Source organism: Sciurus vulgaris (genome assembly GCF_902686455.1).
Source record: "Sciurus vulgaris genome assembly, chromosome: X".
NCBI lineage: Eukaryota > Metazoa > Chordata > Mammalia > Rodentia > Sciuridae > Sciurus > Sciurus vulgaris.
In genome coordinates this window covers 101,642,023-101,668,586 of record NC_136471.1, presented here as the reverse complement: position 1 = coordinate 101,668,586, position 26,564 = coordinate 101,642,023, and the positions used below count along the sequence as shown (strand labels likewise).

The following is a 26,564-nucleotide window of genomic DNA, read 5'->3' as shown; positions in this document are numbered from 1 at the left end:
AAAGAAAGAAAGAAAGAAAGAAAGAGAAAGAAGGAAAGGAAAGGAAGGGAAGGGAAGGGAAAGGAAGGAGGGAGGGAGGGAAAGAAAAAGAAAGAAAAGAAAAAAGAGAAAAGCAAAGAAAAAAGAAAAGCAAAGAAAAGATATTTTCTGGTAAATGGATGTAACTGGAGAACATCATGCTAAGTGAAATAATCCAAACTCAAAAAGTCAAGGGTTGAATGTTTTCTCTCATATGCCAAAGCTAGAGCAAAATAAGGAAAAAACACAGGGAGGGATCCCATGAAAAGAGAAGTGAGATCAGTGGTGTAGAGGAAGGGAATAGAGAAGGAGAAAGGAGGGGTAAGGAAAGGGAGGAACTATGGAATGAAACTGACCAAATTATGCTAGGTGTATATATATGAATGTACCACAGTGAATTCCACTTTTGTGTATATCTATAAAGCACTAATTTAAAAACTATAAATAAACTGATAGAGTGGGGAAAGGGGAACAACAAGAGGGAGGAGAGGACGTAAAGAGAAATTACTGAGGACTGAAGTGAAGGAAATTATATTCCATGCACGTATGATTATGTCAAAATGAACCCCACTATTATGTATAATACACTGACAAAACATCAAAAGTTGCACAAGAATTAAACTGTAAGTCAAAAAAATGTGTTAGATTTGGGGATAGTATTTGTTAATGCTTGTGCTATAATTTCTTTTCAGAAAAACAGAAATGATAAATTTAATTTATTCTAATAAAAAGAATATATACTGTAGGAGTCTATTTAAATAAAGATTTAAAAAACAGACACTGAATTATATTAATCAGGGATGCTTATTTTGGATGGTATAGATATAAAAACATAGAAATGAAGTCCAGATTAAAATTATTTCTGACAGAAGAATGGGTTGTGATTGGAAAGAGAAATTAAGCAGCTGTTGAAGCAGGTAGTCTTTTTACTTCTTGACCTGGGTTGTAGTTTTACAATAATTCCTTAAGCTGGATATTTATGTGTATGCATTTTTATAAATGTGACATACTATATTAAAATGTTAGATCTATGTGTAATGTACATGTTTATGTTCACATACTCTTTATCCAGTAATTCTACTTCCAGAAGTAGTTTGAGAAAACAAAAGTAATTATGTGTAAGAATATTAATTTTAATATTTCTAGTAAAGAAAACCAAAAAACAATGTACATGCACATAAACATCTTATTGTAGTCATAAAATACTATGCTGAAAAAATATTTAATGGTATAACAAAAGGCTTAAAATTATTAAGTGAAAAGAATTGGGAAACAAAATTACTTATATAAAATAGTTCCAATTACTGTAATTATGATAACAAATAAAAGTAGAAGGAAATATTCCAAAATGTTCACTAATTAACTACATCCCCAGCACTTTTTATTTTATTTTGAGACAGGGTCTTGTTAAGTTGCTATGTTTGGTCTCCAACTTGTGATTCTCCTGTCTCAGCCTTCTGAGTAGCTGGGATTACAGGCATGTGTTGCCATTTCTGGCTGTACCTTTCATTTTTTAATAAATAAACTATATTACTTTTAAAATAACAGAAAAGCAGCTGAATTTTCTTTGTATTTTATGCATATATACATTTATCCAAAATTATTTTAGTAGCTTGAAGATCAGCTTTCATATGCTGTACGAAAAATTACCAAAGCGACAACTTCAAATGTATTTCTAAAATAGTAGCATCAGAATGCAATTTATTTTCTGATATAGCATTCAAAGCTGAAAATCTATTCTACACTGTAACATTTCAAACAAGGACTTGTTTTAAGCAAAAATCTGGTCACCTATTTTATTCAATAGACATCAAAATGATACCATAGTTAGAGTTAAAACCCAAACCCAAAACTTGTAATTATCTTTACAGGCAATTACATTTGGTTTGCAGATCCAGGAGTTTATCAACTCAAAACCAATCTTCTATTTATCAGTATTTTAGTTTGTGTGGAAGAATTAACATAGTAGGCCTAAGTTGCTATTTTAAGAAAGGCTTGAAAAGTATGCTTCCAAAGGTTGGCTTTGATAGGCAGGCATCAGGGAATTTAATTTTCAGGAGTTTCCTACTACCTAACTGACGAGATGGTTCCTTGTGTCTAAACTGTTTGTGTAAATAATATGATTTATGCTGAACATCTGCTTTGTTCCTGGGAGTCTAGAATTTGGTACATACCAGGCATAGGGTGCCTATGTGACCAAATTATGGTTTCCCCTGGACTTGTACCCCTATGTCTTTTACTGATTTTACATTATAAACTTGTGCTATAATAAATCATAGCTGTGAATACAACTATATGCTGAGTCCTTTGAGCTCTCTTAGTGAATCATCAAACCTGGGGGTGGTCTTGGGGACCCTAACACACAGTTCTTAAAATTAAAATCAACTGGACATTTGATACAGTGACTTAAGGACATGTTTAGTTTGCTGAATGAATGAATAGCAATTTGTATCATCTCACATAAAAAAAATCAAAATAGATCAGAGAAGACCAGCTATAAAAATGTGTGCAGACCCTCAAACGAATTGAAATGCAATAGTCCAGATTTTTATTGTTTGACTTGAGACAGACATAATTTCCCTTAAGTGGCAAGTTTGCTGGTAAGTAATATTCATTTCCACCCTATCCATATAAATGAATTCCACAAACACTCCCTTCTCCAAGCATAAATATCCAACAAAAAATTAAAGTAAAAAATAAACGAGGTTTCAGTCTACTCTCTCCTTTATTGGCTTCAAAAACACAAACTACTAATATTATTTTAAGAGATACGAACTATTATTTTCATGTCAGATATGTTTTAAATCCATATTTAATTACTGTAAAAGTCTCCCTGTGGTATATGTAATCATTCTATAATAAGGCAATTAAAATTCCTTAGCCAGCCAATTTAGGATTTACAGCTTAACTCAAGTACCAGACACTACTAAAGACAAGCCTGAATAAACATTTAATTTTGGGGAGGTAATACAACTCAGCCCTGTCTTCAAAATGGAACCTGTGTTTTAAAATACATTTCAGCAAATTGCTACAGACAAGTTCCAATTTAAGTGTAATCCCAAAGAAATGGATGTAATGCAAACACATACAGATGTCTAAGTACAATATGTATTGGGGAAATGACAAAGAAACCTCTAAGTAGTATTGGCCCTACTTTAAAGGTCAGTCCTCTAGGTCTGTCCTATCAGGACCTATATCTGCTGAAACTGAAAGTCTAGGGGTGGGGCTTGGGTACATGTTGTCTAACAAGCTCTCCACAGGATTTTAAAATCTAAGTTTTAAATCATCTTTTTCAACTTGAAAATTATGGCTCTGTGAATCCCTGTATATAAGTATGCTTTAAACTTATAAACTGTAATTAAGTGAGTATCAACTCATTGTAAGGATATTTTTTAACAGATAAGCAACATGATCGGGTCATACAACTTCATGACTCCAGTTTAGGAAGAGAAAAGGAGGGTTATTTATACACAGTCTGTAGTAAAGACACATATGGATGCCATATTAAGAAACGTGTTGATAATTGAAATATGTTGTTTTGTCTAGCCTTTTGTCCATGTAAGTGATAGAGCCGTTTACAAGCAGTCAACAAACAGCAAAGTTAACTAGTCTAAATTTATTCGTTTTCCTTTTACTTGTCTATTCTGTAATAGTGTCATGGTAGAAAACTGGGAAACAGGTCTAGACCACTCATAACCTAAGGAGTGAGTCCTTGGATACTGGGGAAAATGACATGTATTGTTAGGAACATGGAGCCAAATCTAGAGTAGCTTAGTTCACAATGCAGTTATAGAAGCAATCTCTCACCTAGCCAGTAGGTGGAGGCGCACACAAGTTTTTTGGTTTTGCTCTGATCCACATGACTTTAAATCATAGTAATCAATGTTTTGGGTCTGTGGGTTTGAAACCAGATTAGGAGAATGCAAAAAACTGGGCGAGGGCAAATGCTGAGGTGAATTTATAAAACAATGGTACAAAAGAACAGTTTTATATTTCTATTTAAGTTATTTGAACTGTGAATTTACAACCTACTTTCAGATCCCTAGAGCTCATAAGACAATTCTAAATTTAGAAATGTGTTATTTAAGATTCATGTTCAATCAGGGAAAATTGAACATCAACTGAATATGATACTGTATTAAGGAATTATTGATTTTTAGATATGATAATATTATTATGATAATTTTAAAGTCCTTATCTGTTAGAAGCACAAACAGGAGTATTTATAGGTGAAGTGACATTGCTTTAGAAATCTCCAGAGGTAAAAAGACAGGGGGGAAAGGATAGTTTGAACAGGAATGGCAAAATATTTTGATAACTATTGAACTCAGCAGCTGGGATGTTGGCATTCATTATTCTATAATCTCTTCTTATTTGACACTTTACAAAATAAAGGTTAAAAAAATGAAATACAAAACCATGTTCTAGGGGCTGAGGTTGCAGCTCAATGGCAGAGCGCTTCCCTACCACGCGTGAGGCACTGGGTTCGATCCTTAGCACCACATATAAACAAACAAAATAAAGGTATGCTGTTCATCCACAACTACAATTTTTTTTTTAAATCATGTTCTAGTAATCTGGGTTAAATCAGGATTAGTTTACTAGTAAATATCCAACTTTAATGAGATCTCATTTTAATGTATAGCCATTGAATTATTTTAGTCACAACTGCATCATATGAAATGGACTATAAATATCCCATAGAGACCGCTTCTACACTGAGAAACTAAAGCCTATTTTATGACACTAAAGATCATCTTCTCTCTATTACTCTGTCATTTAGACCCCTTTGATACAAACGGTTAACATGGTAGATTCAGGTAACTTTTTAAATGTTGCTTTCTGTACTCAGAATTTGAAAGTATATGAATAAATCTGCTTTTGGTTTTTCTCAGAGAATAAAAATATGCACAGAAATAGATTTCTTCAATAGAGAATAAAATTAAACCAGAAAAGTCATTCTGAAAAAATTATAATATCTTAAAATTGGAAGAGACATCAGAGTCCCTCTCTAAACCAAAAGTAAACTATCTTTGTCCCCTTGGATGGAGTAAGTCTCATAATTAGAGGTCTCCTTGCCTTAAAGGTGAAATCTGCCACTTGTTGATTCTACTTATGGCTTGTGATGCTGTAGTGATTAAGCATATAATCTTATACATCATGATCTTTCAAATAACTGAAAACATGGATTATGCTCTACCTATGGCTTTCTGCTCTGGGGACTCTTAGCAGAATAAGAAAACCAATAAATTAACGGGTAGGGAAAGCCTCTAGTCTTTTCAAGAGCTCTTCCATGCCAGGGGTGGGGGTCTTCAACGTGGAATTCAGGTATATCTGGGAGTACCCAAAGTCCTTCTAGGAAACACATGGACTAGTATATTTTAAGGCAATTGACTTGCATATCTTCATTTGCCATAACATGGTCTGTCTGAAAACAAGTCTAGTTTTCCTTTCACCTCTCCACATCTACAATCGGTCATCTCAAAAGACCAACTGCTCCCCTATCCTGAAAAGCCTGTCTAACTTCAAAGAGACGATGGGGAATGCACAGCTCCTGTGGGAGGGAGACACACCTGGGAGCAAAGAGAATTTGAGAAAGAAAAGGATATGTCACCTATTTCATCCGGATAACATATCCATAGCAAAGCCTGATCTATGTTAGAATTTGAAATCAATAGTAAGATGAGTGTCATTGGGATGTCTATTAACATTTTAATTTTATTTGAAAAATGAAGTCAGATTTTTTTTTTCCTGATAGAAAAGTGAGTCTGATTTGGCTGAGTGATTTGACAATGAGGACTAGCTTTGCCATGTAGGTCACATAGCAGACACTTCCCATAAAGCGAATGAGATAAATGTGCAGCTCTGCAGTTGTGAAGGAAATATATTTAAAGGCAAATCCAAGACACTAAAAATTATATTCTCACGATAAAAATTTTTATATATTGACTTAAAAACATGTGAGAAGGGCATCTAGGTTTTTCAAAATTCTTTTAGTAGGTTTGTTGGCAAAGAGACTGAAGGCCATGACTCTATGACAGAATGTTCAGGCTCCTTTTCATTCTGGTTATACCCTTCTGTAAATATTCCTGTGTCCTGCTTACTACGAAAACTCCAGGGAGAATGGGCAATGTATAATACAATGGGAGTGTGGTTTTGTTCAGAATACTATCTACCTTCTCATTAATGTAACCTAACATTCCATTTGGAGTTTTTAAGCTGTTGCAAACAACTAACTAAAACATTAACATCTTTTTCACTTAAGTAGTCACAACTAAATTCACATTGATCTTGCATTTATATATTTGAATGAAGGAGTTTATATTAACTGGTCATAAATTTCACCTTCTTTGTTTCAGCTCCTTGGCTATAGGTTTGTAAACTATTTTTGAGTTTTGGTATAGATAGCCAATGTGTTATCTAGCTCTCTGTGGGGGGCAGTTGGTGAACCGCCTCCTAGAGATTCCCACCTCCTGGTATTCAGGCTGTGGTATGTGGGCTGGATCTACTTGTTTCTAACTAGGAGAATAGGGCAGAAGTGATGATATATAATTTTGGAGATTAGGTTATACACTGTGACTTCTACCTTGCCATTTCCTCTTGTTTGCTTGCTTGCTTTGAGGAAGCCATTGGCCATATTGATTTAAAGGTTCATGTAACAAAGAACCAAGAGACACCCGGGGCCAGCAGCTCTAAAGGAACTGAGACCCATAGTTCAAGAATCCAAGAGGAACTGAAGACTGACAACAACCTTGTGAGTGAGCTTGGAAGCAGATCCACCTCCTCCCTCCAGCGAAGCCTTAAAAATGACTTTGGACCTGCCTAACACCTTGGTTAGCTAGAGGACCCACCTGAATGGTGCTCATGTTCTTGACACACAGAGACCGAGATGATACATGTGTCGTTCTGGGGTAAATTGCTATGAGGTCATAGCAAATGAACACACCTTCCAACCTTGGTATCTTTTGACTCTTTAGCATGTATACCTTCTTTAATTTTCCTAACCAAAGTTACTGATTAATTTTGAACAGAATAGGGTAAAGACAAAAGCCTGTAGTATGCCGTCCTATAAATCTCTTTGGACGATCATCCAACTAGCTATGGGCTACTCATTTGTACTATCCTTAGCTCACATGTCTCTATCTGACTCATAAAAGTTCTGTGAGAAACACATCAAGGACCTTACTGAAATCAAGATACACTATTAGTTATAGAATTTCCCTCATATGTCAATATAGTGATTATATCAAAATTAGAGTTGTCCATTATTATTCATTTTAAGTTGCCAGAAAGATTTGCTACATGGAAGCCTCCACTCTCATCCTACTCTTCACCCCAGTCTGACCTTCTGGTCAGAACTGCATATTTTGGGGCCTACTATATCCCTCTGAACTCTATTTCCTTTCGGAGCCTTTTCTCCGAAGTGTGCTTAGAAGTATGAGGATAACCAAATATACCCAGCTTTTGCTTCCTTCATCATTATGAACCTTAAGATGAAATAATCCTTTTCTTTTCCTGTGCTTTCAGGTCTTTCTAAACTGATGAGTTCATAATCATTGCTAAATTTTAAGAGAAAGTTGTTAGCATTTTCTAAAACCAACGTTGTTTAAAACTTTACTCCTTAAGAAATAAAATATACACTCACAATTCAAAAACCATGTAAAGCATTCCATCTGAGCTATATGTCTCCAATAACTCTACAATGTGTGGATGTTTCAGCATATGACAGATACTGGCTTCCCGCTTTAGATCTGCAAAACAAACATACAACATACTTTATTAGGTAGGAACACAAGACAATTAGAGTGAATGATGAGTGAATGATGTGGTCTATGGTAACATGAAGACTTCTCTAACTACAGAGATGAAATCCCCCACTTAAATTAAGCTTAACTTTTTACCCTTTAAAATCTTTGACAATATAATGTTTCATAATTTTTATCAGCTTAAATCTATATACATTACATGAGTTGGCTCTTATTAAGAACATATTTACACTTCTTAGTACAAATAAATACTTTGCCCAAAAGTAAAAAAACACAAATAAATACTTTCCCCAAACTTTTCTAATCAAGTTTCAGCTTCCAAATTGATAACTCTTCCTCAATCTACTAGTAGGTACCCCAACTTACTGTTTTAAATTTTACCTCTTTTTTAGTTTCCCCTCAGTCAGATAAGAATGTACTATCTATTCTTTAGCCTAAAATCTAGGATATACGGGTATATCAGCAAAGTTACATATATGGTTTAAACAAAGAAGGCGCTAGTCCTAGAGTCAAAGTCAGAATCAATCAATCAATCATCCTTCCTTCCTTCTTCCCTCTCTCCCTCTCGCCCCCTCTCTTTCTTTCTTGCAGTGCTGGGCATTAAACCTAGGACTTTATGCATGCTAGGCTCTGCAGCTGAACTATACCCCCAACCCAGAAATTTTTTTACATCTATAAAATGTGTTGGATAATTCAGGACTCTACTTGCCTCACAGTATAATTTTGAAGAATAAATTCAGATTATGTATGTGACACTGCTCCTTAAACTCTGTAATACTATTTGGAAAGCAAAATTGTTAACATCATCATCATCTCACTGAAACAGTTTGGGCAGGGGCATCACTTGCCATGTCTACATGGAATAAGATAATTAAAGCCTTCCAGTGCTGACAGGGCTGGGCTTTGCCTGTTTGCTGATGAATCAAGTTCAATGTGATGTTTTTACATTTGAAAGTAGAAAGGAGACAAGTAAGGAAGAAATAAGGCTAAGGATGTGTTGCACGAAGCAAAATAGATAAGATGATTTCCTTTCTGATTTATTAATTCAACTTCGTCTTGTCAACAAGAGCAATTGCTACAAATGGAACCTCAGAAGACTTACATACATAAGGGTAGAATGAGAGGGAAAGAAGGTAGTAAATTAGACAAAAGAGAAACCACTGAAAAAGGAGGAATCAATATGATATGAAGAAAGTCAAGGGAATAAAGGCAGTAAAGACATATGGGTAGAGCAGGTTGAAAGCTGAGAAAAGGCCTTAACATTCAGCCAGAAAAGATCATGAGCATTCTGGGCTGTACTAAGTTCTATAGAAAGTTCAGGGTCAAAGTCAGTACACAGGAGACAATCACCTAATAATAAACTAAAATTTATCATGCTACTCAGTAGGCTACATATTTAGTATAGTCACTGTCATTTAACATTGCAACCATCCTGTGAGGTAGCTACCTTACAGATGAGGAAACTGAGGCTTAGAAACATGTTCAAGGATACACAGCTATCACAGGGGTACTTTGAATCCTGACCTGCTGGACTCCAAAGTCAAGAGTCCTTTCACTATGCTGTGCCATGGGTTTGAAGATTCTGGCAGTAGAAAAGGAATAGCAAAGTCAAAGATTTTGCTTGTCTGTTTTTGTCGTGGTTGTAAAGTAAGTACTCTGTGTGGCAGTGAGTGGCGAGGATGAAAAGTCCATGGGATCTGGAGTCAGAAACTTGGTGCTAGTCCTGCCTTTGTCCTTCCACCTGCAGGCTATTAACTTGTGCAAATGGCTTCCTTACAGCCAATGAAATGGAGATGGTGATAGGTTCCTGCAGAGTCTACTAAATCAGCTTCAAAGAGCAGTGATAAGATTCAAATGAGAAGCCAGATGTGAGAGGCCCATGTGAAGCATAGCATATGGGGGCAGGGGTTAAGGGGGCTGAGTGTGAGCTGGGAGCTCCATGTTCACTGAAAAGGAAGAGATCAGAGACACAGGAAAAATGTCTGTGTCCAAAAGCCACTGGGAAAGCTCTGCAGGAGAGGAGGGTATGAAGCAGCTGTGGAGTTTGTGCAGGGAAGTCATAACCATGAAGAAAGCTTTTAATGAGTGTGCTGGAGGGCCTGGTTGAGCCAGACAACATTAATCAGATGCCTGAACACTTTTTTCTCTCTCTTCAAGAATGTTCTGCCTCCTGATTCTATGAATAGCTTCTTAGGAATTTTATTACCCATTTTTATGTTTATCTCTAGCTTCTCATTTTATTAGAAGTCACCCTCTCATACCTTCTGTTTTCATGTTAGTTATTCTCTTTCCATTCATCTCTGTTCTGATCAAAAGCACTCAATGCTTTGACACTGGAGTCAAGAAGTAAACATATTTAGTGTTTGCCACAATGAAAACCAATCTCTTTTCCTCTTTTTGGTTTGTTTTCTATTCTGCGCCTTGCATGTAACTACAGTTGCTTCAGTTCTCACCATTTGCCATGACACTTTTGTTGCACTGAAAGCTTGCAAGTAGAAATGGATGTTCTAAAGAAACCCCCCACCACTTGAGCCTCACATTTCTGCTTGGTAAACAGCTGAACAAGCTCTTGGTCTAGTCTTATCACCCACCCATTCTCCAAACAAAGGCAGAATTGCTGGGGGCTCTGCCTTCAAAGACTAAAGCTATTTAAATGTCACTGGATCTGACATTTCAGGGACTAAAAGCAGAACACTGACTGAATAGCACAAAACTAACAACATAAAAATATATTTGAAGGGACAATGATGCAAAAGATGGCTTATATTTAGGTTAACTGTGGTACTATTTTCCATAATTCAAATATCAATTAAATAGCTCAAATAGAAAAGCACAATTTTTAAAATGCTTTTTAGTTGTCGACAAACCTTTATTTTATTTTTTTATATGTGGTGCTGAGAATTGAACCCAGTGCCTCACACATGCTAGGCAAGCGCTCTACCACTGAGCCACAACCCCAGCCCCCTAGAAAAGCACAATTTAAAAAACAAAACTACATTATCTATGCATCCTAACTATAAGACTCCCAGGATATTAAATTCAAAATGATTACTTTTACATGTGAATATGAATTAAAGATATATATAAGACTGGGGTTGTAGCTCAGTGGTACAGTGCTTGCCTAGTTCATGTGAGGCACTGGGTTTGATCTTCAGCATTACATAAAAATAAATAAATAAAATAAAGATATTGTGTCATCTACTACTAAAAATATTAAAATTTTACACACACACACACACACACACATATGAGAGAGAGAGAGAGAGTGCACATGCTATGAAGTCCTGTGCTGATACAGCAAACTAAAACCACTATTTGTCTACAAATCAACTCATGGGGCAGAGTAAGAAGAAATTTTAAAGTAGATGATACCAGTTCAATATAAAGTTGTGATTACCTGACTGCTTACAGATATTAGCACAAAACATGCTTGTAAGTGATGTAACTAGTTGTCATCTCTGTTTTTAAGTGTTGCTTTGTTTACAGACTAGTAAGTGGTAACTCTTCCATTCTCTTGTAATTTCCTGTTTTATAAACTCTCAGAGAAATTTTAAAAGATTTTTTCTTCAGTACTTGGGATTGAACCCAGGGGCACTCTACCACTGAGAAACATCCCTAGTCCTTACAATTTTATTTTTTAAATTTTGAGACAGGGTCTCGCTAAGTTGCTGAGGCTGGCCTTGAACTTGTGATCCTTCTGCCTCAGCCTCCTGAGTAGCTGGGATTACAGGCTGGGATTACTGTACCTGGTTTAAAATGACTTTTGAATCATCTATTTCTATATTTAGTGCCCTTACGTCTAATTGTGTGTATATTAAATCAACCTGCTATACAGTATTAACTCCTACTAATTTCCTAAGAAGCTTGGGCTGTCTAATAACAGTAAAGCAAGTATGTGTCCAGAGTCTGCCTATCAGGCTACCTCTCAAATAAGGTAATAGTTTAGGGAAGCTGTTTCAGGTAGTTAGTCTTAAAACTAATTTTCCAGAAAAAATTATTTTTCCTGGAAAGTATTTTTATTATTCATTTTACTACCATTTGTTCTTGCAATAGCAGAATTCTTCATATTATCTGTTAAAACTCAGATAATAGCTACAGAGTGCCATAGTTTTGCAGCAAGTTTATTTGACCATGGTTAAAAACTAACTGGGGTATTTATAAATATGATTGAAGAAAGGAACAATTTCTGATATTGTTAGCATTGAAGTAGCAGTCTCAGTCTCAATATTTGAACTTAAAAGGCCTAAACTTCAGGGTTAGTCTGCCCAGAACCAGTCAATGAGGATTTAGACAAGCAGTAACTAACAAAAATGATGCAAGTCACACATATAATTTAAAATTGTTTAGTAGCCACATTAAAAGAGTAAAAAGAAACAGATGAAATTTATTTGAACAACATTTTATCTAATACAATAGATAAAAGTATTATTATTTCAAAATTCATTTAAAATTATTAGTGAAATGTGTTCTCTTTTGTACTCTCTTCTTACAGCATATCTCAATTCAGGCTAGCCATATTCTAAATGCTCAACGGCTACCTGAGGCTAGTGGTTACCAAACTGGAATGATAAACTGATTGACTTCAATTCTTACCCTTTCCTGATTGTGAGTTCTTTTGCAATTTTTACACAGATAGTTGCAAAGTCTGTCATTTAAAAAAGAATCTAGACTTAAACACGTGTTTTTCAAAAATACTTCCAAAAAAGGAAACTCTCAGCTTCTTTTAATGACCCAAGTCCATCATTTAATAACTAAGTCTGGAGTTTTTTCACTATTGTTTATTTATAAATATAAATAATTTGTTTTATAGTTTTGTTATACAGTTTTTGTTTGTTATATAGTTTTTAATTATATTGTCTTGCTTAATTTACCAGACAGGCAGGGAATAGTCAATTGTCACTGTATGGCAGCCCTTTGGATGTTTCAAAAAATTTTTAATGCCTTTGTAGATTTTATCACTAGACAATGCAGTGAAGCACATGAGAGTTTACTATGCAACATCTGCAATTTTAAAGTGCCCCTCTATAAGTCCTCATTTACTGACTCTAATGCTCTAAAACACAGACACACAAACACATATATCCCCATTTTACAGAGGAAGAAACTGAGGCCCAGGGTTCAGTGAAACAAATAAGTCAATGGAAATCATACAACTAGTAAGAGGAGGAAGCAGGACTAATAAAGCCCAGTGCTCTTTACATCATACCACAATGGCTCCTGGGGCTATGTACTTTTTATATGTCCCTAGATCCAGTGGCACAACAGTGCTAATTTGGTGACACTGACTTGGCTGAAGAGCTATTGAGACTGTTACAAAAACAGCTTATTCTATTCTCCCTGTCATAGTGATGGTCAGAAAGTAGACACTGCTCTTTTCTTAACAAAATATAGAAGTATTCTCATTCATTTCTTGGTTATGTTTAAAACTCAATAGTTAAAACGTACTAAGAGCTCTAATCCGAACAAAAAATATACTATTATAGTCTTAGAGATAATTAAGATCAGTATTAATTTGTTCATTTGAATAAATATTTTTTGTGTGGTGCTGGGGATTAAACCCAGGGCCTCATGCATGTGAGGCAAGCACTCTACCAACTGAGCTATATCCCCAGCCCTGAATATATATATTAATAACCAAATAAGTAAATGAAAGTTATTATTGACTCAAAATTTTTTTCTTCGTATACTGAAATTACTGACCATATGATATTTTAAGAAAACAGAATCTTGGAAGGATTAAATAGCAATTTCTGTTGCTGAGTTTCACCTTTACCTAATAACCAATTTGAAGACAAAAGATCCCAGTTGCCTCTGGCAATAATACAGGTCAGGTTGGTTTTAATGAGGCCATCTTCCTATAAATCAGGAAAGTTGACCTTCTCAACTAGTGATGATCAGAGACCTGGACAAGCCCACACAAGCATTTGGGTTAACTGCAAACTCATTATTTCTTTGATCTTTTACACATTTTACTACCATCCCCATATATTTTATTCCTTTTTCACACAGACAGATATCCAAGCAGCTTCTAAATTCCTTGTATTCTTGTTCCCCCTTTTCCATCCTATGGCTAAAAACTCATCTGTCAGGTGAATCGAAAAAGGAAGCAGCATACCATTAATTGAGAATGTTTGACTGATGTAAAATTGTTTCTTAAATAGGCAAATGTGTATTAATTAGAAATCAATCTTAACCGCATTAAGCATTTACAAATTAATGGGATTTTGGTAATATATTTCCCAAAGAGTTTTCAGTTCTGATAAATGTAATGAATACATTAAAGTAGACTGCCCTGTTGAATACCAAATTTAAACTAAATGCAACATTATAGATATAAACAGCTATCGGTTCTTAAATAAAATAAAGCCAATTACTGTGAGAACTACTTGTCTTCCCTCTCACTTTTCATTAGGATGAGTTAGTAAATAATTACCTAAACTGTCATTTATTTCCTATGGATTTAAACTTTTAAAAATACAGGTCATTCCTAATCAACATTAAGATACTATAAATCATTGAGCTTACTAGTTATTTATTAATAAAGATTCCAGGTAATTAAGTCAATGATCTTCACTGATATTTATCTTCTGGGATGTTAAGATGTCCTGAAAGAAAAGCATTTCCTTAAAAAGTCATTTGTGAATACAAGCCAACATTAAATTAAAAAGAAGCCAAATTATTTGTCTCTTAGAAGATGTAGCTCTTCTATTCAAGGAGTTACTCAACCATAAATTTGGTGCAAATATGTTTGGGGACTCAACTAATAAAACAGAAAAATGTTAATCATAGAGATAAAAGGAGAAGGCAGAGGTGACAGAAATCCAAACCAAATAAAGTTCTGGTGTTATGAGTTTTTCTCAAATGTATGAATGACTCTTATTGAGATCATATTTTTGTACATGATAATAACAGAAATACAATATTCTAAACTCCTCTTGAAGGTATAATTCTGTTGCTTTTTATTGTGGGAAATGTAAGCCAAAGGGGTGTGGGGAAGAAAGATCAGGGCATTTTACTATGAGAGAAACCAGACATCTATTTCAACATGGCACTCCTTATTTTGTTAAAAAAATAGTTTATGTCTCAGTTAATTTTTTAATATTAAAGTCTTAAAAATCATACATGTTGGGAGCATGAGGGCATTTTGTGGGATGATCAAATGCATGTGTTTGTTAAAACTCTGAGCCATATACTTATCTGGTTCATTTTATTCACAATTTCAGCAAAGTTTAAAAAGAAAAAGAAAAAAGTTATTCCAATAAAAGAGTAATCAACTTATGTCAAAGTCAAAAAACATTATTCACATACTTGGTGCTTTATACTTTCCCAATTGTGTTCTCTAGATTTTCCTTCTATTTGTACTTATTTCCTGATAACTGAGGAGCTCACAAAGGACATGTGTCAGGATAGACCTCCTTACGTAACCCACTTCTCTCCTAAACCTCCTTTCTCCAGTATGGGGCCAGTGCAGGAAATACTGCCAGCAGGGTCAACATTCTCCCCAGAAAGCAATCTGTGGTCTGTTTTAATATGTAAATACACAACTAAGGCCAAGATTCTCTGGCATAATGAAATAATTATCAGTTATTTTTAATAACAGGTTTCCCCATCCAGCCACAGTATCCTTTTGTCGACAAAATCTCATAAAATAGTATAAAACAAATTCATACTAAAAAAATTAGCAATGTGTGACACTAATTTTGAAAAGGATCAATAAACATAATATGCTATTGTTTTAAGAGATAATTTGAAATCAGGGATCTGTATATGTCTGCAGATTTATGGTCTTAACCACCAAACTATTTCTGTATTCTATTTTGTTTGTACAAACAAAAATTATAGCCCAAATTCAAGATTTACAAGAGAAATTGCTAACTAACAGGCATGTATAAGTAAAATGGCTCGCCTTGTAGTCATAATTATTTTCCCTGGAACTGGGGATTGAACCCAGGGGTGCTCTACCAATAAGTTACATTCTCAGTCCTTTTTAATTATTACACTGCCCTATCATCATAATAAACTTTTCACTTGATCTTTTCTATAAAATCTAAAAGTACCATACTTAAATACCTGAAAATGGCAACTATTTAGACGTGCAATTTTTAATTGTTTTGGAGTCAGAAACCGTTTTAAACATCTGTGAAGTAGTAAATGCTCTGCCCTAAAAGTTTTTGCAGTACAATTTAAGGGAAGCACTAAAGCCAAAACTGATCTAGGTATAAATGTCTTAAGGTTAGGATCAGGACAGACAATCTGACTCAGTTCTTGTTTGCTTTAAGAGCATTGTTTAGAAGCTAGTCCCTTCTTTTATACTCTAGTAATGGGCACAATTATGAGAACAACCATTTCTTAGGTTAAAAAAGTACATTCCTCATATAATTTTAGCCATTTGCCCCCGAAGCCCCACCCTTTACTGTGTGGGATGCATAAATATAAAGTGTTTTTGTATTCTTTGAAAAATTACAGGAAGTTCCTGGGAGCATTCTATGTGGCCCAATTTGCTGTTTCCCATCTTGATTTCACAATAATATGAATTGTTTACTTATTAGAGTATCATATTTACACACATAAAATAAATATATTCTGGGGTATCTGCCAAATAATGATGCTAAAGGGTTTCCACTTTTTGTCGTAGGTTGAATGCCAAAATACGTATTTCCTTACTCTTTACAAAATGCAAATTTATAATCAATCTATCTTCCTTCTTCACTTTTTTGTCCTGAATAGCTCTTTTGCCATTACATCAAACTTGCCATTACATCAAACTTGGAATGGTAAAACAAAAATTTCCTTGATGATTGGTTTGAAGCAGAGGCTTTTAGTAGCTGATTCACAGGCAGTTGAGTACAACCACAGCAAGGCAGGATGCTTAGTGAAAACCAGCAGATGGAAGGCAGACAGGGCAGGGCCTCAACTCCTCCTCACTTAAACAATCATTGGTCCCTTAGCAGCAACAAAAGGCCCAATGCATAATGTAATATTATTGAAAACAAATATAATCAATACATTACTTAGGTCATTTTAGGTAATGGTTTATTTCATATATGTGACTTTTCAAGATTGGCTACCAACTTCAGCATGCCCAGGACTTTCCTGGTTGTAGCACTAAAAGTCTTCTGTCTGGAGAACCTACCCTCAGTTCCTGTCAAACTGAGGTGATTGGTCACTCTATCTCTGCAGATCTGGCACTTAACCTTTTGAGCACTAACACTTTCTTCAGGAAGGCAGTTATGATAAATAGAACAGACTTCTAGTCAAAAGGCCTGTCTTTTAACCCCATCTCCATCATTTGGTAGCTGTATCACCTTAGAACATGAATTTCCTCATCTGTAAAATGGATAGAGTGAGGCCATAGTTCCCATACAGGGTTGTAGCTAATTCTGGATGATTCATAAAAGTATGTGAAAGTGCTTCCCATTAGTACATGACAAGGAATATGTATATGATTTTTTATTTGACCATTTTTGGTGGAAATCATTCTCTCTTACCTTTAACAAATGTCAATCAAACCACATTTGAGCACAAGAAAATGATAATGTGAACATTCATTACTAGACCACAGTGCCATATAGTTCAAGGCCTGCTTTAACTTTGCATTTTCTCATCTACATTTTTGTTGGGAAATCATATAGCTCATAAAGAACTGAAGTTGACCATACGATTATTTGGGGAAAAATAGGTAGAGTTAAAATGTCTAATAATAAGGACACTGCTTTAATATACAGTGAAACAGAATCTACATAGCCATGCGTGTGTGGACTGCAGACTACCAGCATCATTATTCTTCTTCCAGACACTCCCTGGAGTCATCTTCATACCAACCACTGCTTCTCCACCGCTTCCTATGTGCAGCTGTCAAAACCTGTCCATTCTATTTCTGCAACACCTGTCAAAACTAACTTCCCCTTTCTGCTATTACCCCAGTTTCAGCCCTCACTGATTCTTGACTGGATCACAGCAAAGATCTTCTAATGGATTTTTTTGCTTTCAGTTTCCTCATTTCATTCTACTCATTGAAGTGTTTTAATCACTTTAATGAGTGATTTCACTTTCTCACATCAAAATCTATCTCACTGAAACAAAATGTTAGAAATGGGCATGACAATAACAAAGCCATCATCACACACTTCTCTTTGTCTTCACATTTTACTCAGAGGAAAATGAGGGCCTAGGTAGTCAGGTGATATACCTGAAGCCACATAGTTAATTCACAGCACAACTGTGGGATGAACCCAGGTTTTTGATTCCCAATCCAGCATTCTTTCTGTTACCCTATGTGGAGGAAGACACTAACTGTCTAAACTTTGAGGCAATCTACTCTTGGTGGCATATTCACACCAAAAGACTTTTTAGAGAATGACCAAGAAATGCTTGCTACTTGCAGAAATGGGGTATAAATATTACTCTGTGTATGTTATTGTCCTGACTTCAAATGGAAAGCTTCAAGGTACTGCTGTACTGACTATGCTAGCTTTAAACAAAAGTAATCTATGTCTAACATTTCTGTGTCACTGTATAATTTACATACTACATTATTTAATATTATAAATCACATGGCCCCCAAAAGTTGGGTTTTGAAAGAATAGTTAAAATTACAAGTTTCATGCAAATTTGAACAATTTCTTAAATCCATTTATATATGTGGATCTTGTCTTTGGTTAACTAATGAGGAGTAATTTTATCAGATTAAATGATCACAATTCCAAAAGAATCAGGTTTATGACAAGAGCAAATCGAATTTTCTTCCACTAGGGGGAACTAAAGATCATATTATACCTAGTTAGGCAATGAGAATATCACCAAGATTCATAGAATATAACCAAGATCTATGGCTACAGACATTATTGGTCTTGAGAATATAATACACAGATGATTGTTTGCCTTTAACATGTATAATGACAATAATAACCATCAGCTAATATATACTGAGTATTTACTATGAGTCAGGCTATATTTTAGATGATGCATTGACCCATTTAACCTTCACGACAATCCTAAGAAACAGACAATACACACACTATATATGAAGAAGCTTCGGCCAACAGCAGTTAAGTAGCTCACCCACAGAACAAATGAGTCTGACCCCAGAATCTATGCTCTTAACTCTGCTATGACACTTCTAAGGTCTACAATTGCTCAACTCTGAAGATGAATTTTATAGGTAAGCTATTTCTCTGTATAATTTCTAAAAACAGAACCATAAAGTATTGATTAAAGTAAAGCTCAGAGAAAATTTCAGTAATGAAATAATAATAACCTTCAAAATCTTAGTTGAGTCTTTTCAGTTCAAATTACCTGATTATAGTTTGAAAAATTAGTGTTCTATTAAGATACAGACTCATTAAAAAACAATGACTAGGCAGGGCTCTGGGATGACTATGTAAGGAGGTCAGGGAAACCTCTTCCTTGGAGAGCACACAAAGTCCTCCCATGATATCTGTGGGGTAGTGGTTCCAGAACTTCCTTTAGATGCCAAAATCTGCAGATGATCAAGTCCTTTAATATAAAATTGCATAGTATTTGCATATAACCTATACTTTAAATAATCTCTACAATACTTATATAATAAAAATGCTTTGTAAATAGTTGTTATACTGGATTGTTTAGGGAATAGTGAGAAGGAAAAAAAAAGTCTATACGCGTTCACTACAGACCCAATTCTTTCCCCAAATATTTGCAACCCATAGATGGTTGAACCTTTGGGTGCAGACCCTGAAGATACAGAGAGGTAACTGTATTTAGCTAATCAAAACTGACAAACACAATTATTCATAGTTTTGGGAGATTGATCAAAGGACAAACTAAGAAGCATTTATTCAGTAAAATCCACAGAAATTTGGTAAGAACAATAGGAAGCTGTGGCAATGGAGAGAGGGACTATATAGGGAGTATACCTCCCCCCACAGCTGTTGTGCAGAGGTAACTGTTCTAAGGGGGCTCAGCAACTCAGTGACTAGATCAGTAGCTTGAGGCTGAAGAGCTATTCAGGGCGAATTTGGCAGCTGATAAACATTGGCAGATCCCATTTTCCAAAGTTTCATACTGTGGAAGACCTATACTGAGTGGGTTACAGAAGCCAATGGCAACATCCATTCCCCTATCCTCAATTCCAGCTAAATACAGACGATTCAGGTGAGGAAACTAGTATAGTTCTCCTTTCCCACATAGCTCTGAGTTGCAAGAGAGCTACAGAGATGGACTGTAGCTCAGGGGCAGCTTCTGTCTCTTTCAGTTTCTTAAGGCAAAAGAACTATTCCAAGTATATTCAGCACCTGGTGAACTTTGGCAGATGTCATGCTCCCTGGCTTTAGACTATGGGATATCCATACTGTTTGGTAGAAGAGCCAGGAGGGGACACTGGTTCATGCCATGCTTTCCCCATAAAACAAAGCTCCCACTTCATTGGGAGGGTCTGGGTGGAACAGCCAGTGAGGAGTGAGTTCCCCATTTCCCCCAGCACTTACTCCATGCAGAGATTCTAATCAGAAAGAGGTATAGTAAGCTTCACACAGACTAGCAAGCCCTGTCCCTAACAAGGGGCCAAGTGTTAACTCCATCAGACTATGACTATGGTACAATTTATACCATAGGGCATTGTGAAGAACAGCAAAATAATTAGCTAGCAATTAGTATAATATAACAACAGAGGTAAATAAGTCTAATGGAGATATCAGGAGAAAAGTTAGTCAAAGAGAGAGCCCAGCTAAAGCCACAACAAGCCCTGGAATGGAAGAAGGCTGTCAGTATCCACAGTTGGTATAATAAGAAGTTAGAAGATACACAAAAAATGAGAAAAGTGTGACCCTTATGTGGGGGGGTAGAAGCAAATATTAAAAACTGCCTTTGACAAGGTCCAGATGTTGGAGTTATCAGAAAAGACTTCAAAGCAATTATTATAAACATATTCATAGGACTGAAGGAAATCATGTTTAAGAAATTAAAGGAAGGTATAACAGCAATAGAGATTTGAGCTGCAGAAGAATCAGCAAACTTGAAGATATACTGACAGATATTAAGCAATGTGAATATAAAGAAAGAATGACAAAAAATTTAATAGGGCCTTAGAGAAAGGTCAAACACCAGTAAGCACACCAATATATGCATAATTGGAGTGTCAAAAGAAGAGGAAAAAGAAAAAGGGGCTAAAATGCTGTACAATGAATGAATGAATGAATGAATGAATGAATGAATGAATAAGGGAAATAGATGAGCCTCCTGTGTAGAAAACATTCAAACACTAATCAGGTTATCTGACTTGACTCTAGTATTAAAGACTCCGTGAATCTCTTTCTCTGTCCATTCCTATTGTCACTTGGGATTTAGTTGAGGTCATCATTTATCTTATCTAGATGATTGCAAAAGCCCTCAAATTTTGTCCCCATAGTACAAAGAGCTCTTTTAATGAAAATTCCATCATTTTCACTACAGTTCCCCCTACTTATACTCACATACTATTCCCCTTAGAAATGACTTATTGGCTTATTTGGGAGTTTCTCAGAATTGCTATAGCAATTATTTTAAAAAGAGGCTCCTGGTCCACACCTCATACATATCAGATTGAACTCACCCAGGAAGGGGCCCAAAGACCCACCAGTGCTTTTAATAAGCACCATCCTCACTGTCCTCTCTACAATTACTCTGCACAATGAAGAATAAAACCACAGTGAACTGGCCCCTGCTTATGTCTTTGCCTTTAGCTTTTGCTGCTCCTAGAAAGTTCCAAGTAGGGACCACTATGTTACCAGATGAACTGTATTATAGGAAGGGGTAACCAGAGATCCACATAGTGTAATAAATACATAGTGCATATGATTAAGGAAGTCATAATTCGAATGTATAAGTGGGCCAGTATTTCTATTTGAACACAGCAGTACATTTCTCTGCTACTTCTTGAAGCCCAACTAGTATTTCTGTAAAGGCATTAAAAAGGCATAAACCTATAAAGATAAAGAGAATGATAGGAAACAGAAGCATATTGGATAGGTAAACAAAATCTTAGATAGTAGAAAGTGAATGGACAAAGTTAAATTGAGATGCCTCTCAATTTCTGACAGCAGGGAGTGCAACAGACTGACAACCCAGGTGCAGCACTATGAATCCACCACTGCATTCCAAGCAACATCATGCTTACTACAGACTACAATAAGCTAGTGACCAAGAGCAGCAGGAATACTAAAGCAGGTTCCTTCCTGTGAGATATGGGACTCTGATGGCTGACTTTGGCTAAAGGACTTCCAAGAGACCTTTCTAAACCATTCTTGAAACTGCACTTTGGTTTAAGAATTTCCCTACCCACTCTTCCTTTATTTCTTGCCTTTCTCCTCCAAAGGAGTCAGACCTACATAACCAGTGATGGATCTCTGAGTCCCCTTGGGTTTCCTATCCATTCATTTTATTCACAAGAAATTTCTCAATAAATTTCTTGCAAATTTAATTCTTTATTGACAGCTGCATTTTGCAGAACCTAAACTAACATATCAAGCTTGGTGACAGGGCGAGTTAGTAAGAAGCCAGCTGATATGCTTATCAAAATACTCTCAAGAAAGTTTCAGGAATAGGAAGCACCAGGCACTTTTGAAGTAGGGGTGCATGGTGGAGCATGGAGGACTGAATTGGCTGAAACTTTATAGGAGCAATCTGACCCTAGATATCCTCAACAAAGGAAATTATCCCTCCCTATGTTTTAATTTTTTTTTTGATATCTGGGATTGAACCCTAGGTATTTAAACACTTACATCTCCAGCCTTTTATTTTTGAGACAGGGTCTCACTAAGTTGCTTAGGGCCTCACTAAATTGCTGAGACGGGCTTTGAACTTGTGATCCTCCTGCCTCAGCCTCCTGAGCCACTGGGATTACAGATGTGTGTATGAAACTATATAATACTAATAATTTGAGAGAGAAACAGAAAAAAACCCTTGAAAATAAAAAATGAGAACCAAAAAATGGAGATCTGAATAGAAGGATTAGAAGATCAATTTGAGGAAATATCTTAAAGTAGAACAAAAATATAGAGATGGGAATAGAAAAAAGTGATAAGTAGTGGCCAATCCTATAAAGTATAATGTTATTTTTTAAAATGGCATCAAGAAAGGAAGAACAGAGAAACTTGAGGGAATGAAGTTATTTAAGAAATATAAAAATCTTTCTCTGGCTGGGCACAGTGGTGCATGCCTGTAATCCTAGCAGCTTGGGAGGCTAAGGCAGGAGGATCACAAGTTCAAAGCCAGTCTCAGCAACAGCGAGGGACTAAGCAACTCAGTGAGACCCTGTCTCTAAATAAAATACAAAATAGGTCTGGGGATGTGGCTCAGTGGTCCAGTGCCCCTGAGTTCAATCCCTGGTACCACCCACCACCCCCGGCCAAAATAAACTTTCTCTGAACTAAAAAATGAGTTTCCAGATTTAAAAAGATTTCCAAGCTCCTAGTATAATGACTTTTAAAAAGCTCACAGCAAAGCACATCATTGTGAAATTTCAAGGTACTGTGGTAAAGAGAATATTCTTCAAGCTTTTCAAAAAAAGAAAAAGAAAAGGCCAGGTACTGTTCTAAGTGCTTTACATATGTTTTCCATTTAATTTTCTCATTAGTTCCAGTGGTATGCAAGATGTTATACATGATTTTTTTAAAAAGGAGGAAACTTAGGCACAGAGAAGTTAGGTAATGTGCCCACGTTGCATAGCTGGTAAGTATGATATGAACTCAAGTAATCTAGTTACAGCATATAAACTTTTATCCATATACTATGCTTTTTCAAAATTCTGAAAAGTTTCTTCTGATGCAGAATTCTATACCCAGCCAAACTATCAAATTATAGAGTATAATAAGGACATTTTGAGGTGTTTCTTGGGAAGTTACAAGAAGGCATACTCTACCAAAATGAAGAAGAAAAATAAAAAGTACAGGAAATCTAGGAAACAGGGACTCTGGCATAGATGAAAGGCAAACAGAATTCCCCTGATGAGAACCCAGTAGGGCAAGATGTACCAACCAATTTATAATGAAACAGATGAAGAGCTCACAGGGAGGGAGCCCTCCATTGCCAAGAAAAATAATGAATGTGATAAATTATCTGATGGGATTGAATGTACTGAAAAAAGATATACAGTTTAGTGGGATAGTCTAGGAATAAATTAGAAATCAGAAATAACATATAAAAAACAGTCAAAAAACTAAGTCAACTATTTATTCCAGGCAAAACAACAAATTATACAAAAAGTATAATCACATCATACCAATGACTCGAATATGAATAATGTTATAAAATGCAGAAAGGGAAGTGAGGCAGAAGCAGAAAGGAGGGTAGGGGGCAGCAACAAAAAAGTGCTGCATCTTTCAAACCCATAATTTATGATATTTAAAACTATAAAATCAGGAAATAGGAATATAAACATAAGCTCTTAGTTGCAAAAGAAACAGCAAGAAGTGCTTAAAGTGGTTGCCTCAGATAATAGACTGACGAGGTTTGAATGAATTAGGAAAGAAACTGCTTTTTTGTTGTTGTTAGAAGTAGCACGATTTGACTTTGAAAACTTATATGCTTGCCAGGCGTGGTGGCATATGGCTCTAATTGCAGGAACTCAGGAGGTTGAGGCAAAAGGATTACAAGTTCAAGGCCAGCCTCTGTAACTTAGAGAGACCCTGTCTCAAAATAAAAAATAAAAATGACTGGGGATGTAGACCAGTGGTAAAGCACCCCTGGGTTTAATCCCCAGTATTCAAAGCAAACAAAAACAAAAACAAAAAACAAACACATGCGGTCTATCCAGCTTCTGGCTGTGTAAGCCAATCTAATAAATTCCCTTTTTATAATCATAAAAAAACAAACACATGTGCTTATATTACTTAGATAAAAGTAAAACTCAACTATATAAAGAATCAGAATTAATTTTCTAGAGTCCATCCGAAATAATATATTTATAATGACTAAAGAAAAAGAAGACATAATATTCAGTTGGTCACATTTGCCCACCAATTCGCTATGACATTCAGCTCTGGAGTTGCTGGGGCTGAGTTCAAACATTTTGTCCATAGGTGACATCATTTGCTGAATATTTATTTATATATACATATGTAGAGACAAATACATTTAAAATAAGAAAGAGCAAAACCCAAACAAAACAAAACTACAGGAATGAAGGACAGAATATAAGGAATAAATACTGTGAATCAGGTCCCTTAGAAGGTCCATCTTTCCTATTAAACTTCCTAAGGTGACACCAGGGATCATGGATAAGCTTGCTTTGTAAGTAGGTCAGAGTTCAACACTGGTTATGGCCCTCTCTCTTTTTGGGAACAGTTAACTTGTCAAAGGTAACAAAGCCCATGTAATGTGTTGGGGCTACAAAATCATACTGCCTCTAACAAAAGCAAGCAGTTTCTAGCTGTTTCACTTATTGTTTAAACTTTATTAGTCAATTTAGTGTTGATTCTCTTGTATGATATTCAAAAAAAATTTTTTTGTTAAAACAGCAGACATTTAAAAAATAACAGACATCTAAATGGTGATAATACTCATTCAGGTCTGGGATACTTTGAAATAAACACAAGGCTCTCCTGCAGAAGGATGCATCTCCCACTCTAACATAAGCACTCATTTTATCCTGTCCCAATTCATATGGAATTTGATGCACTATTAAATGGAGTACTAAAATCCACAATTAAAATGGCCCTTTTTCTTGTTTTATTTCTTGGTTAATTACAATGTTCAAACAGGCCACTGAAAATAATTCCCTTTAAAATTCTCAGTTTTGCCCATTTTTATTCTCTTCTTTTTCAAAAATATGGCATGGGTTTCATTAATGTCATTAGTTACAATGCCTGCTGAGAGAAATTGCTGACTTCGTGCACATGGAATCAATTTTCTGAATTAGAAAAGGTTTTTGTGAAGCTACTTCTTGCACAGTATTTATTTTCTCAGAAGCCTTCCCTGTAGGAAATGCTTTAAGTAGCATACTAGGTGCTAGATTACCAAATCTACATTTATGTAATAAAACTTCTCGTTCCTTCACTGCTTTCAGTCATTTAACCTTGTTGCAACCTACAATGTCTGAGGAAGCATAGAGAGATCTCAAAGAGCTTCCTTCCCTAGGAAGACAAAGCAAGCATTTCCTAGCTTTATATTTGTGTGTTTAGGGACAAAGGTTACTTCTGAATGAAGCAATATGTGACGAGTGAAAAGAGATTAGGAAACTCAGAAAGCAAGTGAGGAAAGAGTGAGGAGAAAGGTAAGAGGGCATCCTACGTACAGTAGGTCCAGAGCAGGAGTAGGCAATGCCATGGGTAGACTTTAGGGTATGACTGGAGGATAGGCAAAGAAAAGGAAAACCCTAGGTGTAACTAAGATTCCTTTCAGGAGGGGTGCCAAATTCAAAGAAGCAAAGTCAGACTCAGGGTTGGGAACCAAAATAAAGACAGTGCCCCCAGAAGCCAACAAAGAAACAGGACATTATCTAACAGATATGCCCATTCCTGTGACAAAGTATCATAGGTGGGCTGCTTTCATATGTCTGGACTTTTGCACTCTCAGGCCTACCATGCAAATCTTCAAAGGAAAATTCATGGTGGGGTTGTTAAGAGAAATAAGGAATATTGGAGAAGAGTGCAGAGAAGTGAAGTGCAGAATAGAAACCTCATACAAAGAAAATGGCAGAAATAATGTGGAGAATAAAGGAGAGCCAGGCTTTTAAGAGGACAGTGTAATTATAGTAATTCAGATTATATGGTATATTGTGTCTCTGCAAGGATTGAAATTAATGATGAATATTTACAAATAGCATAA

General features: G+C 35.7%; 1 protein-coding gene across 8 annotated transcripts in view; it reads right to left on the bottom strand.

Annotated features, from left to right (window-relative positions):
- The window catches only part of CASK (calcium/calmodulin dependent serine protein kinase), a 358,268-nt gene that overhangs the window by 219,703 nt on the left and 112,001 nt on the right, over positions 1-26,564 (bottom strand). For all 8 annotated transcript variants that reach the window (XM_079122840.1, XM_079122842.1, XM_079122843.1 and 5 more), the window contains exon 3: positions 7,664-7,769. In XM_079122840.1, the coding sequence (XP_078978966.1) occupies positions 7,664-7,769 (106 nt within the window). The remainder of the gene's footprint in view (positions 1-7,663; positions 7,770-26,564) is intronic.